Here is a 14147-nt window from a genome sequence, read left to right as displayed (position 1 = left end):
CAGATTCGAGTATGCGTTGACTTCAGGGATCTCAACAATACGTGCCCGAAAGATGAGTTCCCGCTTCCTATTCCAGAGCTGATGATCAATGCTACTACTGGGTACGAGGCAATGTCATTTATGGATGGTTCATCAGGCTATAACCAAATTCGTATGGCACCAAAAGATGAATAGCTTACTGCATTCCACACCCCAAGGGTATTTATTGCTACAGGGTAATGCCTTTTGGCTTGAAGAACGCTGGTGCTACTTATCAAAGGGCTATGCAGAATATTTTTGACGATCTTCTCCACAAAAATATCGAATGCTATATGGACGACTTGGTGGTAAAATCGAGAAAGAGGGGAGACCACTTGAAAGACTTGAGGATGGTGTTTGAGTTGCTCTGGAGGTACCAACTTAGGATGAATCCATTGAATTACGCCTTTGGAGTTACTTTCGGGAAGTTTGTTGGTTTCGTTGTCTGACATCGAGGGATTGAAATTGATCAAACTAAAGTAGATGCAATCTTGAAAATGCCTGAGCCTCGGGATATTCATGAATTGAAAAGTTTGCAAGGAAAGTTGGCGGACCTTAGGAGATTCATCTCAAACCTAGCTGGGAGGTTCCAACCATTCAGTTGCCTTATGAAAAAGGTGTCCCTTTCAAATGGGACCAAGCGTGTAGCAATGCCTTCGAGAGCATTAAATCCTACTTGATAAAGCCTCCGATTTCAGTAGCCCCTATACTTGGAAAGCCGTTGATACTATATATTTCGACACAAGAAAGGTCAGTTGGAGCTCCTGGCCCAAGAAAATAGTGAGGGGAAAGAAAACTTTCTTTACTACTTGAGCAGGATGATGACACCAAACGAGCTGAATTATTCGCCAATTGAAAAGTTGTGTTTGGCGCTAGTCTTCTCAATTCAAAAGTTGAAGCACTACTTTCAAGCTCATGTTGTTCGTCTTGTTTCTAGAGAAAATCCTATCAAGTTCATGATGTCAAAACCTGTCCTTAGTGATCGACTAGCAAGGTGGTACCTCCAGTTTCAACAATTTGAAATCGTATACATCCCTCAAAAGGCTATAACAGGACAAGTGTTAGCGGATTTTTTGGCAGACTACCCTATACCTGATGATTGGGAGTTAACTGACGAACTACCTGATGAGGACGCAATGGTCATTGAAGTTCAACCTCCATGGAAGAAGTACTTTGATGGTGCTGCACATCGTGGAGGGGTTGGTGTTGGTGCTGGTGTAGTATTTGTCACTTCTCAAGGTGAAGTTCTGCCCTACTCTTTTACGTTGACACAACTCTACTCTAACAACGTTGCTGAGTATCAAGCACTAATACTTGGGCTTGAAATGACTGTCGAAATAAAGCGGTTGCAACTGCAAGTGTTTGGTGACCTCTGTTAGTGGTCAATTAGCTTCTAGGTAGTTATGAGGTCAAGAAGCCTGAACTACGCCCATACCATGATTACGCTAAAAATTAATGGGATAGCTCGGTGATGTGACTATTCAGCATGTGCCAAGGAAAAAAAATAAGAAGGCTGATGCTCTAGCTGCCCTAGCTTCATCATTAACCCTGCCTAATCAAGCGCAAGTTACTGTCTATCAAAAGTGGGTAGTACCGCTGCCAAATGAGGCTAAAGGTGAAGAAAATGAACGTAAGCATCTTGTCGCTGTTTCTGAAATTGAGAAAGAAGAATGGAGACAACCTGTTATCGACTGCTTATGCTATGAGATACTTTCAGAAAATCCGAAGAGAAGGACTGAAATCCGTCATCGTGCGCCTAGCTTCCTTTACTACAAAGATACTCTATATAGAAGGTCATTCGAGGGAGTACTCTTCCGATGCTTAGGGGAAGATGAAGTACTCCAAGCTTTGCAAGAGGCATATTCTGGGGTATGTGGGTCACACCAGTCTAGACCAAAGCTCCACTTCCATATAAAAAGGATGGCATATTATTGGCCAACGATGGTAAAAGATTGCTTGGATTACACTCGAAGATGCAAGGCTTGTTAATTCTATGCGAATTTTATTCATCAACCTCTTGAAGTGTTGCACCCAACTATTGCATCCTGTTCGTTTGACGCTTGGGGATTAGATGTTGTTGGACCACTGTCAAAGTCCTCTGGTGGGCACCTATACATCTTAGCTGCAACTGACTACTTCTCAAAATAGGCTGAAGTTGTTGCTCTTAAGGAGGTAAAGAAGAAAAACGTTGCAAGTTCCATCCCAGTAAGCACAATCTATCGCTTTGGCGTTCCTCGTTACATAATAACGGATAATTAAAAGTCATTCGATAATAGGTTTATGAACAAGATTTGTGATCTCTTTGGCTTTAAGCAACATGACTTTGTCGCCAATGGTCTAGCGGAGGCATTCAACAAAGCTCTATGCAACTTGATAAAGAAAGTCATCTCCAAATCCAAACGAGATTGGAACGACCGTATGGAAGAAGCTCTATGGGCATATAGGATGACTCACCGCACGCCAACACAAGCGACTCCTTATTCGCTTGTTTATGGAGTTAAAGTCGTCTTGCCACTTGAGCGTCAAATACCTTTATTACGACTGGCTATTCAAGAAGAGATCACTGATGAAGAAAATACTCGACTTCGATTAGTAGAGTTGGAGGCTCTTGATGAGAAGAGTTTGGAAGCTCAACAGAGTCTTGAATGTTATCAAGCTCGATTGTCGCGCGCCTTCAATAAAAGAGTTCGCCCGAGATTCTTTCAAGTAGGAGATTAAGCCCTTGCCATACGAAGACCCATTATTACTTCCCATAAACCTGTAGGGAAGTTCACTTCAAAATGGGATGGACCATATGTCGTACAAGAATCTTACTCAAGTGGGGCTTACAAGCTGGTTGATGCAGATGGCATGAGAATCGATCCGATCAATGGCAAGTTTCTAAAGAAGTATTATCCTTGAAGTTGCAAAGCTCCTTGACACATGAGCCTAAACTGCATGTTCGGACGCTCCTTGATGCATGAGAATAAATTGCACGTTCCTACACTCCTAGCCCGCAAGAGTATAAACTGTGTACGACCCAAAAAAAAGAGTCTGATATGCTGAAAACCTCAAAAGAGGCGGCCTAGGCAAAAGTTAGGACATAAAAAAAAAGTTAAAAAAAAATTCTACCAATTCTGGACTACGGTATGACTTGATCCTCTTTACCGAGGTACGTAGGCAGCTTAGAGTTTCATTCTGAGTTCAGTCGCATAAGTTCAAAAGATACATAATCCCCCAATCGCTGTTCAAATGAAGTACGATGGCGTGTAATTCATTCAATCAACACTTGAAAATCAAGCTGAGATACCATTCTTTTGTTAAACTTTGGATCCTGTTTGATTTAAAGGGGGCAACCACTATGTTAAATTGGTATCTTTAATAAAATGATTAATATCTTTTAGGAGGCTGCCAAACATTTGCATTAAAGTTCGGGAATTCATTATGCCTTCATGTTATCCAAACCTTCAAGTTTTTTTTGGCAAGCCTTCATGCCTTTTTAAATTCAGTTAGACTTGAACCCATGACATTTGGTGAGAATGAATCTCTTGAATTTAAACTTCTGGCAATTAAAAAGGTCTTGGCATCTCGAGGCTTCCCACATCAAGATACAAAAATTTGGTGAAGTCGAGCTAATTTGGAACTGTCGGCATATTAGAAACCAAAGTCGACTTCGAACTATCATCTGAAACAATCCTTAAGATATTAAATTTTAAATTTTGGATATGTTTTAGATATTGAAGTTTAGTTTCCAATAGATCAAATGGCTCTTGATTTCTACATTCCTACATCGAGATACAAAAGTTTTGATGAAGTCGCACAAATTTGAATTTGTCGCCGTGTCAAAATTTAGTATTGACTTTGAACTATCATTTGAAACTATCCTTAAGGTATTAAATTTTATATTTTGGATATGTTTTAGATTTTGAAGCTTAGTTTCCAATAGATTAAACAGTTCATGATTTCGACATTCCTACATCAAAATACAAAAGTTTTGATAAAGTCGCACAAATCTGAAATCGTCGCCGTGTCAGAATTTAGTATTGACTTCGAACTATCATCTGAAACTATCCTTAATGTTTTAAATTTTATATTTTGGATATGTTTTAGTTTGAAGTTTAGTGTCCAATAGATCAAACGGTTCGTGATTTCTACATTCCTACATCAAGATACAAAAGTTTTGGTGAAGTCGCGCAATTTTGAAATCGTCGCCGTGTTAGAATTTATTATTGATTTCGAATTATTATCGAAAACTATCCTTAAGGAATTAAATTTTGAATTTTGGATATGTTATAGATCTGTAAGTTAAGTTACCAAAAAATTAAACGGTTCGTTATTTGGACTCTCCCACGACAAGATATGAATCTTTCGTTACAAGCGCGTAAAGCCAAAAATGATGCGACTAAGATAAATATTGGGCAATGTAAAGCAAAAGAGAAGCAATATTATTTAAGATGAAATAAATATCCACTAGGTCAATTTAACATAAAGATAAAAGGGGAGATTAGCCTAATCTAAACAAAACTTGTAGTTGATCAATTCTTGACAGTTAGCCTCCAGGTTCTTCTTCTTCTCCTCCAAATCGGCCGAATCTTCATCAGTCAGCAAATTTACGTTGCCATATGAAGAGACCTCAGTCTCGGCAGCTGAAACTTTTCCTAAATCTCTTCAACATCTTTTTGAGTCACTTCTATAACACATTCGAGGTTCTCCCTCTCTTGTTTTAATGTATGCAACTTCTTCACAACTCTCTTCAGTTTCTTTTCACTAGACGAAACTTTCTTGACTTTCTCACTTGCTTTAAGTTTGAACAATTCAAGACGCTCCTTAGCTTTGGAAATTAGCTCCAGCTTCTCATCTTGACTCGTCTTATCAGCAAAATTGGATCGCTCTTGGTCATATGAAGCAACAAGCTCGAAAAGAGAATCCAGTAAACACTCTAATGGAGAAAGAGCTAAGATATTCGCTTTTTTCATATCATTGAAAATCTCAGTGACTTGCTCCCTATAAGATGAGTGTTGATCTGCACGAGTTTTGGAGAGTCTCCCAAAGTCCCAAGATGAATTCCTTTTTGCGATTAAAGACAATGCTCTTTCCTTCAAAAATAGATACTGTTGTATTTGTCATTGGTGGAGTTTGTCATTTTAGGGCTTCGTCATGTGGAAGAGATGATGCCTTTGAAGACGACTTCACTTTAGATGTTGGACCTCCAATAGATTCATCTCTCACTTAAGGCTTATCATGTGGGGATACCACCGGATGCCCAATGGCATTTAACTACATAAGGAAAAGGCAAAGAAAGTGAATAACTTTTTGGTGAAGCTATTCGTTTGATTAAAAATAAAAAGAAAGGGCAAGGTGATTGTATTTTTACCTCCTTGTTACAAGCCGTATGCGTTCTTGAGGGACCATCGACACTTGAAAACTCTACGATCTCTACCGGGATAGGCCGTTTCCTTTTCCAATTTTGATCTTCATTGGTACTCTGGCTTGAATCTTGAGGAACTTGCTTGCTAAATGGAAGAACTGGAGGGTGTTTCTCTATATCTGTTAAAGTGCACACCACATCTTTCAAAGCTGCCTTTGAGGATTTAATCTTCCTTTTCTTATGTTGTATAACTACTTTTGGGATCAGAGTAGGTGGTTCTTTGACTTTTGAGAGCATCTTTCCAACACCTTGATCTTCACCTCCTAAAGGAGTAGTAGATTTTAGCCCAACATTATATACCAAAGCTTGTAAATTATTCTCGAAAAACTTCCCATGCGCTTTCTCCCACCAAGACAAATAATTGGTGGAGAAAGGCTTCTCCACAGGATCTCCCGTTGGAGGAAAAGCCGCATGTGACACAGACCGATAAAGTGTGCAAATCCTCCAAAATTTGAGTCCTTCATCTTGAGAGGCGCTACAGATATCATTCTCTAAAAAACCGGGGACGTTCTGGTAAAACCCAAATTGACGACCAAACTGATGTGGGCTATATGGATCAATGATAAATGAGTTACTGTACCACAAAAGGAGGTCATTAAAACAAAAGCTCATGAAGTAATTTGACTTCAACTCTTGATGGGCATCATTATCCACATAATAATAAGGACGAGAATTGGTTAACATTGTTGGTGTTCAAACTATATCCTCCCCATTGTGGATGCGTTTTCTTGCATCCTTCTCGTCAAAGTACCTTGCAGCTCCCTCTCCTGAGTATACCACCATCAAAGGGACAGACAGACCCTTAGCAAGTGGATATTGGGTTTTGAAGTAATGTGCAAGCCAGCCATAAACCTAATGGATGTGAAAACAAACTTTGACTTGATCAAGTTGGAAGGAACACGAAATCTTATTCAAACCATGATAAATACTCGCCAAAACTAGTACCGCAAGGCTAATCTTTCGTCCGCTTGCCATCATGCTTGCCATCTTAAAAGTCTCAGGATGAATTAAGTTTTCTGCCTTGGGAAACACAAAGGCACATAGCCAAATCGATAAGAATGCTGCTATATATGTTTCATCTTTCTTGTCAGGCCTCACCCTAAGCTTGTAGAATATAGATTCTTGATCACTCGACCAGCTAGTTGTCTCAGGAATAACTCTGTTAGGATTATGTGTCGACTTTAGGCGCGCGGACTTCTTTTCCTTGAGTATGACGATACTCACCCTCGATTGTTGTTATGTTTCCCTAACGTACTTCGTCTTGAATTATGCAACGTCCTAAGTTTGAAAGGGTGCTAGTAATGTTTACATGGTGATGGATTGGCGCTTGGAGAAACCACATCTTGGACAATGGATTAGATGTTGATTTGTACTCCAACGTCCAGTTTTCTACATGAAGGGAGTTCCTCAAAGAAGGCCGTGAGGCTGCATACCAGCTAGCTTGTGAGGTGTGAACCAAAAGCTTAGTTTGTTCTATGCCATCTTCAGTCTCGATTATGAGATATCTAAGTTTGGAGGAATGTAAGGTATGGTCTTTGAAATTTGCCATCTTTTCAGGCTGCAAAAAAAAGGTCATCAAAATCCAAATCAAGAATATTAGAATGGGCACAAAGGTCTAAATGGATGAAATGGCCTCCGATAGTCGGGCCACATAGTAATATCTTCGGTAGTCGGGCCTCTATGAGAGTAATCTCTCTGATAGTCGGGTCATTTTGAGAGTAATCTCTCCGATAGTCGAGCCACATTGAGAGTAGTCTCTCCGATAGTCGGGTTATTTGAGAGTAATCTCTCCGGCAGTCGAGCCACATTGAGAGTAATCTGTCCGATAGTCGGGTCACTCTGAGAGTAATCTCTGCGGTAGTCGGGCCACATTGAGAGTAAACTCTCCGGTAGTCGAGCCACATTTAGAGTAATCTCTCCGATAATTGGACCATAAAAGTAATCTCTCTGATATTCGGGCAAGGATGAGTACCCATCCCCTACACCCCGTGATTGTCTTCTAATGCATGGATCATCTTGCTAAGCAAGAACATATCCTTCTCGTTGACCTACCAAAAAATCAGTAAAATAAGAAAAGCACAAGAAAATAAGAAGAAATTACGCGTCAATGATTTCAAATCGTCAAAAGTAAACTCAAAGTGGTTTGAAAACGTTAAAAGTGATACTAATAGAATAAAGTATATTGTATTTATAGAGTTTGCAAAAGGCATTGTGGAACATATAGTCCTGAGGCGGGATCAGTTGAAAAGGCGGCGGTAATAATCTGTCTCCAACATGGACTTGGATAGCTATCACACGTCAAAAGGAATTCAAATAAGAAAATCAGCTCCAAGTTCGTACAAATTACGGAGTCCAATTTAATAAAGAACAACAAATTCAAGAGAAAGTCTCTCATTCCTACGCGATGAAGTAATTGAGTGTTTTGACTTAAATAACAACTCTATTGAGATTCTCCTTATTTTAAGGTGCTAGAAGTTATCTTGCAATTCAGCGTGTAGTAATAAGGCAAAAAGGCATATCATCACTATTTCAAGTGAATCACAGTTGGCATCCAACGCTCAAATCTATGAAGCTCATTATTTAATAAGCCAATGACAAACATTTTCATGACCATGGAGAGTAAATTTAAGTTCCAAAAAAAAAGAAGGGAAGAAACGTTTTTCGTTACTATTACTTCAAGTCTAGTCTTCAACAGTTTAAAGATCTTGACAAGTCTTGTAGGCATATAAATTTTATTAGAATTAAATTTAATAAATAATTTGGACTATATTTAAATGCAAGATATATTAGGCCAAATAAATATTATAGGCTAATATAATTGAATTAATTATATAAATACAATATATATAAATTAAATAAATACGTCTTAATCCATTGGGCTAGCCCATTTAATTAAGCTAAAGTGATCAGCCCTCTTCACTAGGCTCAAGATATCATCTTCCTAGAGCCCCAGTTTGGTGCCACGCATGAAATGACATGGCACGCTAAGTCAAACAGAAGAGCCAATGAGATCATGCCATATGTCAAAATAACAAGGCATGCCAAGTCAAATTAAAATGCCAATAAAATCACGCCACGTGTAAAAGTGACATGTTCTGACCAATCAAATGGGATCTTGTCACTCTTCAATCTGATTGGTCGGAAAGAGTTTGTTCTCACCACAACTCTTCCCTCCCACAACTATAAATAGGGGTATTCATAACCCAGAGAAGACACCAAAAGTTATAACAAGAAGCAAGAGATAGCTCGTGAATCAAACGTCGCAAATTTCTTTACAAGTTTCAAGCTTCAGCAATCAAGTTCAAACTCAAGAACGAACAACTTAGCTCAAGAAATCAAGTTCAACCTCAAGAACGAAGAACAAGTCAAGATTCATGGAGTACGAGTTCGAATCAAAGTTCGGGCTAATTGAATTCAAGATCATCGTTCGTGGAAACAAATATATATTCAAAATCAAGCTTAAAGGTCCTTGAATTTATTTACTACTGGAAAGAAGAAATAGAGGATTCATAGAGACTGTACACTCAAATATTCGAAATCAAATTACGATTGTTGCGATATTTTTCTGTCTCGATTTTATTTTCCCGACACAAATTTATTGTCTACACCTTAATTAATTTAAGTCTGCTGACAAAATTTAATATGAATTTTAAAGAGTGCCTCATTTCTTTGATATTTCTTTACATATACACTACGATCTATTTGTGATGTCACTTGGGATTCCACCATGACACACAATGGAGCTCAAAACAAGCAGAGCCATCATCGGCGGACATAGCTAGACACCGGAGAACATAATCGGATCGACCATGGCAAGCGATCAAGTACAACATACGATCGAGCGGAGTCGTCACCCCAAGTGGGACAGGTACGTTTATAAAAGGCAAACTCGTTACTTCCTTTATTCTCTAACTTTATATGTCACCCTTTTAAATGTTCCAAGACAACTTTTACTATTACGTTATGATTTCAGCATGCTTTTGCAATTCATATAATTCAAGCATCAAAATATTTTACTTCGCACAACTTTTAAATGATCAAACATTTTACTTAATACTCTCTTACGCATTTTTCCTACAACTTTTTTCATTAAGTTTCAAGATGTTTAAGAGAGTTAGATCATATAAAATAAAAGGCAAAACGACCTCGTAGCCACTTAAACTTGCACCGATTTGTCATCCCGGTAAATGAACTTGGAAAGTCCCATTTTAATACCTCAACTCAACAAAATAATATAAACACTTTATCAATGTGTGTTGCTCAATTGCGCTGATATGTATAACACATTAGCGTCCACATTAGCTAAATGTCATTTATTTTTATTTTTATTTTATATATAAAATAACTATAAATCCACCTCCCCCCCCCCCCCCCAAAACCCCGCTCATTCCATCGCCTAGTGAATCTCTGGACAAAATTGAGACTCCATAACACATTCGCAAGCTATTTTTCTTTTGCCTAAATAATATCAAGATTTTCTTTGAACACCTTTCAAAAGCTCACTACTTCTGCCCAAAGTCCAACAAACACAACGAGCTAAAATGCTTTCTTAGACTAAACCCCTCTTAAAAGGGAACCAAAATGAATTCTGCAGGATTATCGAATTGTTTCCTATGAAATTAGAGACAAGACAATTAATAAAAGAAGAATGAGCAAAACAGGTACAACTAATTTTTTCTTAATAGTCTCATTAATGGTGTGACAATCACCCATTCCCAGCACAACCTTTGTGCTTCTATGAAAGACCTCGTATTCAATAAATAAAACAAAATTCATGAGTCACCAAAAAGTTGTGCTGGGAATGTTGTGAAAGAAAATAGGGAGGGGGAGAAGAAGGGGAGGGGGGGGGGGGAGAAGAAAGAGTGGAGGGGAGCCGGAAAAATAAAGAATGGAATTAACGTTCGAGTAAATAGAGTGCTTACCGGGTTGTTGATAGAATTTTGGAATCCAGCCAAAGCGGTTATCAAGTTTGTCAACTGTGAGCTAACACTAACGCTCGAGGAAGTTACCAGCTTTATTGAGTTGCCATACTGCCGGTCATCATGTCGGGTGGATAAACCTAGATCAGCTGTTCGATAGTTTGGACATCTAGATAGCTATTATCTGAATCATGAGAAATTTCAATGTGACGGGGAAATGTGGGAGAACCCCCATCCTTTGACGTTCTCTTTGGCATTGTTGGGACTTCTGGTATTTTCATAACAGAAGGGGCAGATCAACATCAATGTGCTACCTCTAGTCTTGGCCACATTCCGGGAGAATTCACGGGTCACTCTTGTCCCGATGTTGTTGATAGAGATATTCAGGGCACTATCAGCATGTTCGAGGGGATATAACTTCTTTAAGGGTTGCAACCTGTTGTTGCAAATATAGGCTACAAAGCATATCTTTAAAAGATAGCCGACCATCGATTACTTCGTCGGCACCAGCAACATCGGGACCAGCAACATCGATTACCTAACACAATCACAGTAGCACCAAGTATCTTACAAAAAAGTGTACATTTGTTTAGTTTTGGTTGCAACTCTTATATGAGTTTTATGGTTAAAATATTATCTTCCAAGGTAAATTTGTTCTTGGAGAAGTAATGTACTGGTTACAGCTAACATAACCATGTTTAGGGGATCAAACGCTGTCAGGAAAACAGGATCCATGTTTTCATTATGAATCCTTGTATGTAATACGTTAGTCGTGAACAATATATCCCCTGGGTTGCGACATTAAAACTAAGGAACTTTTAATAGACTTAACATGTAGAGACAAAGTTTTCTTGATAGTGATGTTAGGAAACATTGATCTTTTAACCCACTTATACCGTACGCGACCGCAAGTAGCTTTGTATCCCAATGATGCTCCATACTAGTCCTTCTTCTTTCCATCACCGCTGCTACTATACTTCCCTCAGTTGTCCCAAGAAAGCATATCCATATCGTGAGGGAGAACCTGACAGGATAGGTTCGTGATGTGATCGCCTAGATATAGAACAATACTAGAGTAAGATTGTTTGCTTATTCCTAATAACTTTTCTGTAACTAAGTTCTATCTTTACCAGCAAAATTATGAAGCCTGCCGAACTCAAGCACCCACTTATTAGCAGGAAGGAACTTTAATAAAATAATTTGAATTTGGATTTATCCCTGCACTTTGAGATGCATGATTATGATTATGCTTTCCTTTTGTTCCGAATCATTATGAGAACACCACCAAATGTGGCAATGGTGTCAATTAGCTCATCCAGCTGCGGGGACTTTTGAGATTCATCGTCTTAAGCCTGAATAAATAAAATATGTGCAAAAAGAATTAAAATTACAATAAGTACCCCTTGATACACAGTGTATTAAAAAGATTAAACTAGCCCATGCAATGCAACAACACTATAGAGATCTTTAATTCCATATTCTAGATCTCAAATAGCCGTGAATGTAGGTTGTAGCTGAGTGGCGGAAACAAAAAATATTAACTGATACTAAGTAAGAGTGTAAATCACTACGTATGTAATATTACATTGTATAGATTTTTAAGTGTTTAATTTAAAGCTAGCTACAAGGTGTGCATTTGAATGAGACAAGGGTATAATTTACCTACATATCCTGGCCATTATTAAAGTAATGGCAAGAATAACGTTGCACATTGCAGATGCAAAAGTTACTGTTATATCTTTCGAGCCTAGAGAGAAGAAAATATGGCTGATGACTAGCTTGTTGGTCAAGAGAAAGATGTTTAATTAAATACTTATTGCATGGGCGAAAATATTTTTTTTATGTTTGAGACTTACTCCAGTATACTAAGAGCATCTTAGCAAATACTGTACAAGTCATCTTTGGTCTGGTATTCTTGTGAAAAGATATTCAACTTGTCTGTTAGTTTTTGTAATTTTTCTTTTTACTACTCATAATTAGGCTAGAATCAAAGTTCAAACATGTGAAGTTAACATTGAACATAAGAAGAGGGGGGGGGGGGGGGCGGGGGAAGCATACATGTCTAGAAATACCGTAAAAGGAGCAATGACCAGAGTAGTCACTGCATGTCGATAGAAGGCAAACACGTAAGCGCTTAACCCTTCATTTAAAGCAACTTTCAACAGGATATCGAAACATGCTAGCACATATTGCAGAAAGACTACAGCAATGGAAGGTCTAGCTCTATTGAATAAATTCCTCATTTGGATGATTTCTATTCTGCAAAGGTTTTCAATGTTGGATGAATTCCTCATTTGGATGAAAGGCAGATATGCAGGTAAATTATACCTTTGTCTAATTCAGAGAATATTTTCTATAAAGCTTTCATCATATATTTCTCTGCTACTTTCGTTAATGATTTTACAGATAGGAATTATTTATTAGCAAAATCACAAGCGAATTCTGAATTTGTATTATCCGCCCCCAAACCCGTTCTTTTCCACTATCTCCTATAATTGATTCTCTTATATATATAGAGAAGCTGGTCGTCATGACATTTGCATAACAGAAATCTGTCGTCTCCTCTTCCTATTTCCAACACTGAATACCTTTGCATAACAGAAATCATTCAAATGAGGAATTTATTCAACAGAGCTAGATCTTTCATTGCTTCAGTCTTTATGCAATATGTGTGCTAGCATATTTTGATATCTTGTCGAAACTTACTCTGCATGAAGGGTTAATCTCCTATGTATTTGCCTTCTATCGACAGACAATGACTACTCTAATTATTGCTCATTTTGTGGTTTTTTTTGGACAAGTATGCTTTTTTTTTCTCTCTCCCTCCCTTCTTATGTTCAGTGTTCACTTAACATGTTTGAACTTTGATTCTAGCCTAGTTATGAGTAGAAAAAAACAAAAACTAACAGACAAGCTGAACATCTTTTCACATGAATGCAAGACTAAAAATGGCGCGTGCAATATTTGCTAAAATTGTAGCTCTTAGCATACTGGGGTAAGTCTCAAACATAAAAAAATATTTTTTCCCCATGCAATCAGTATTAATTAAACATTTTTCTCTTGACCAACATGCCAGTTATTGGCCAGATTTTCTTCTCTCTAGGCTTGAAAGATACAACAGTAACTTTTGGATCTGCAATGTACAACGTTATTCCTACCATTACTTTAATAATGACCTGCATATGTAGGTAAATTATACCCTGTCTCATTCAAATACACACTTTGTAGCTAGCTTTAAATTAAACACTTAAAAATCTATTACAATGTAATATACATACATAGTGATTTACACTCTTAGTTAGTATCAGTTAATATTTCTTGTTTCCGCCACTCAACTACAATATATATTCAAGGCTATTACATGGGCTAGTTTAATCTCTTTAATACATTGTGTATCAAGGGGTACTTATTGTAATTTTAATTCTTTTTGCACATATTTTGTTTATTAAGGCTTGAGACGATGAATCTTAAAAGTCCCTGCAGCATGGCCAAGCTAATTGGTACCAATACCACATTTGGTGGTGTACTGATAAAGATTCTGGTACAAGGCCCTGTGTTTGAACTTTAGACAAAAGAAAAGCCTAATCATGCATCTCAAAGTGGAGGGATAAACCCAAATTCAAATCATTTTATTAAAGGTGTTCCTGCTAATAAAGTGGGTGCTTGAGTTCGGCAGGCTTTATAATTTTGCCGGTAAAGATAGAACTTAGTTACAAATAAGTTATTAGGAATAAGTAAAAAATCTTACTCTAGTATTGTTCTATGCCTAGATGATCACATCGCGGACCTATCCCGTTGGGGTC

General features: G+C 37.9%; 1 protein-coding gene across 1 annotated transcript; it reads left to right on the top strand.

Moving 5' to 3' along the window:
* The first annotated feature begins 218 nt into the window (after positions 1-218).
* On the top strand, positions 219-2919 carry LOC138877316 (uncharacterized). Its single transcript, XM_070156916.1, has 6 exons — positions 219-391; positions 956-1376; positions 1504-1887; positions 2167-2223; positions 2332-2665; positions 2783-2919. The coding sequence occupies exons 1-6, from the start codon at positions 219-221 to the stop codon at positions 2917-2919; spliced, it is 1506 nt and encodes a 501-aa protein (XP_070013017.1).
* The last annotated feature ends 11228 nt before the right edge of the window (positions 2920-14147 follow it).

The sequence above is a fragment of the Nicotiana sylvestris genome, chromosome 9 (genome assembly GCF_000393655.2).
Source record: "Nicotiana sylvestris chromosome 9, ASM39365v2, whole genome shotgun sequence".
Taxonomy (NCBI): Eukaryota; Viridiplantae; Streptophyta; class Magnoliopsida; order Solanales; family Solanaceae; genus Nicotiana; species Nicotiana sylvestris.
This window is presented reverse-complemented; position numbering and strand designations above follow the sequence as displayed.

Excerpts from the sequence above, each read along its gene's own strand:
- LOC138877316 (XM_070156916.1), top strand. The coding sequence starts at position 219 with ATGCCTTTTGGCTTGAAGAACGCTGGTGCTACTTATCAAAGGGCTATG. Across the intron at positions 1,888-2,166 it reads TGCAAGAGGCATATTCTGGG|GCTGAAGTTGTTGCTCTTAA; the intron begins GTATGTGGGTCA and ends TTCTCAAAATAG. Across the intron at positions 2,666-2,782 it reads AGCTCAACAGAGTCTTGAAT|GGAAGTTCACTTCAAAATGG; the intron begins GTTATCAAGCTC and ends ATAAACCTGTAG.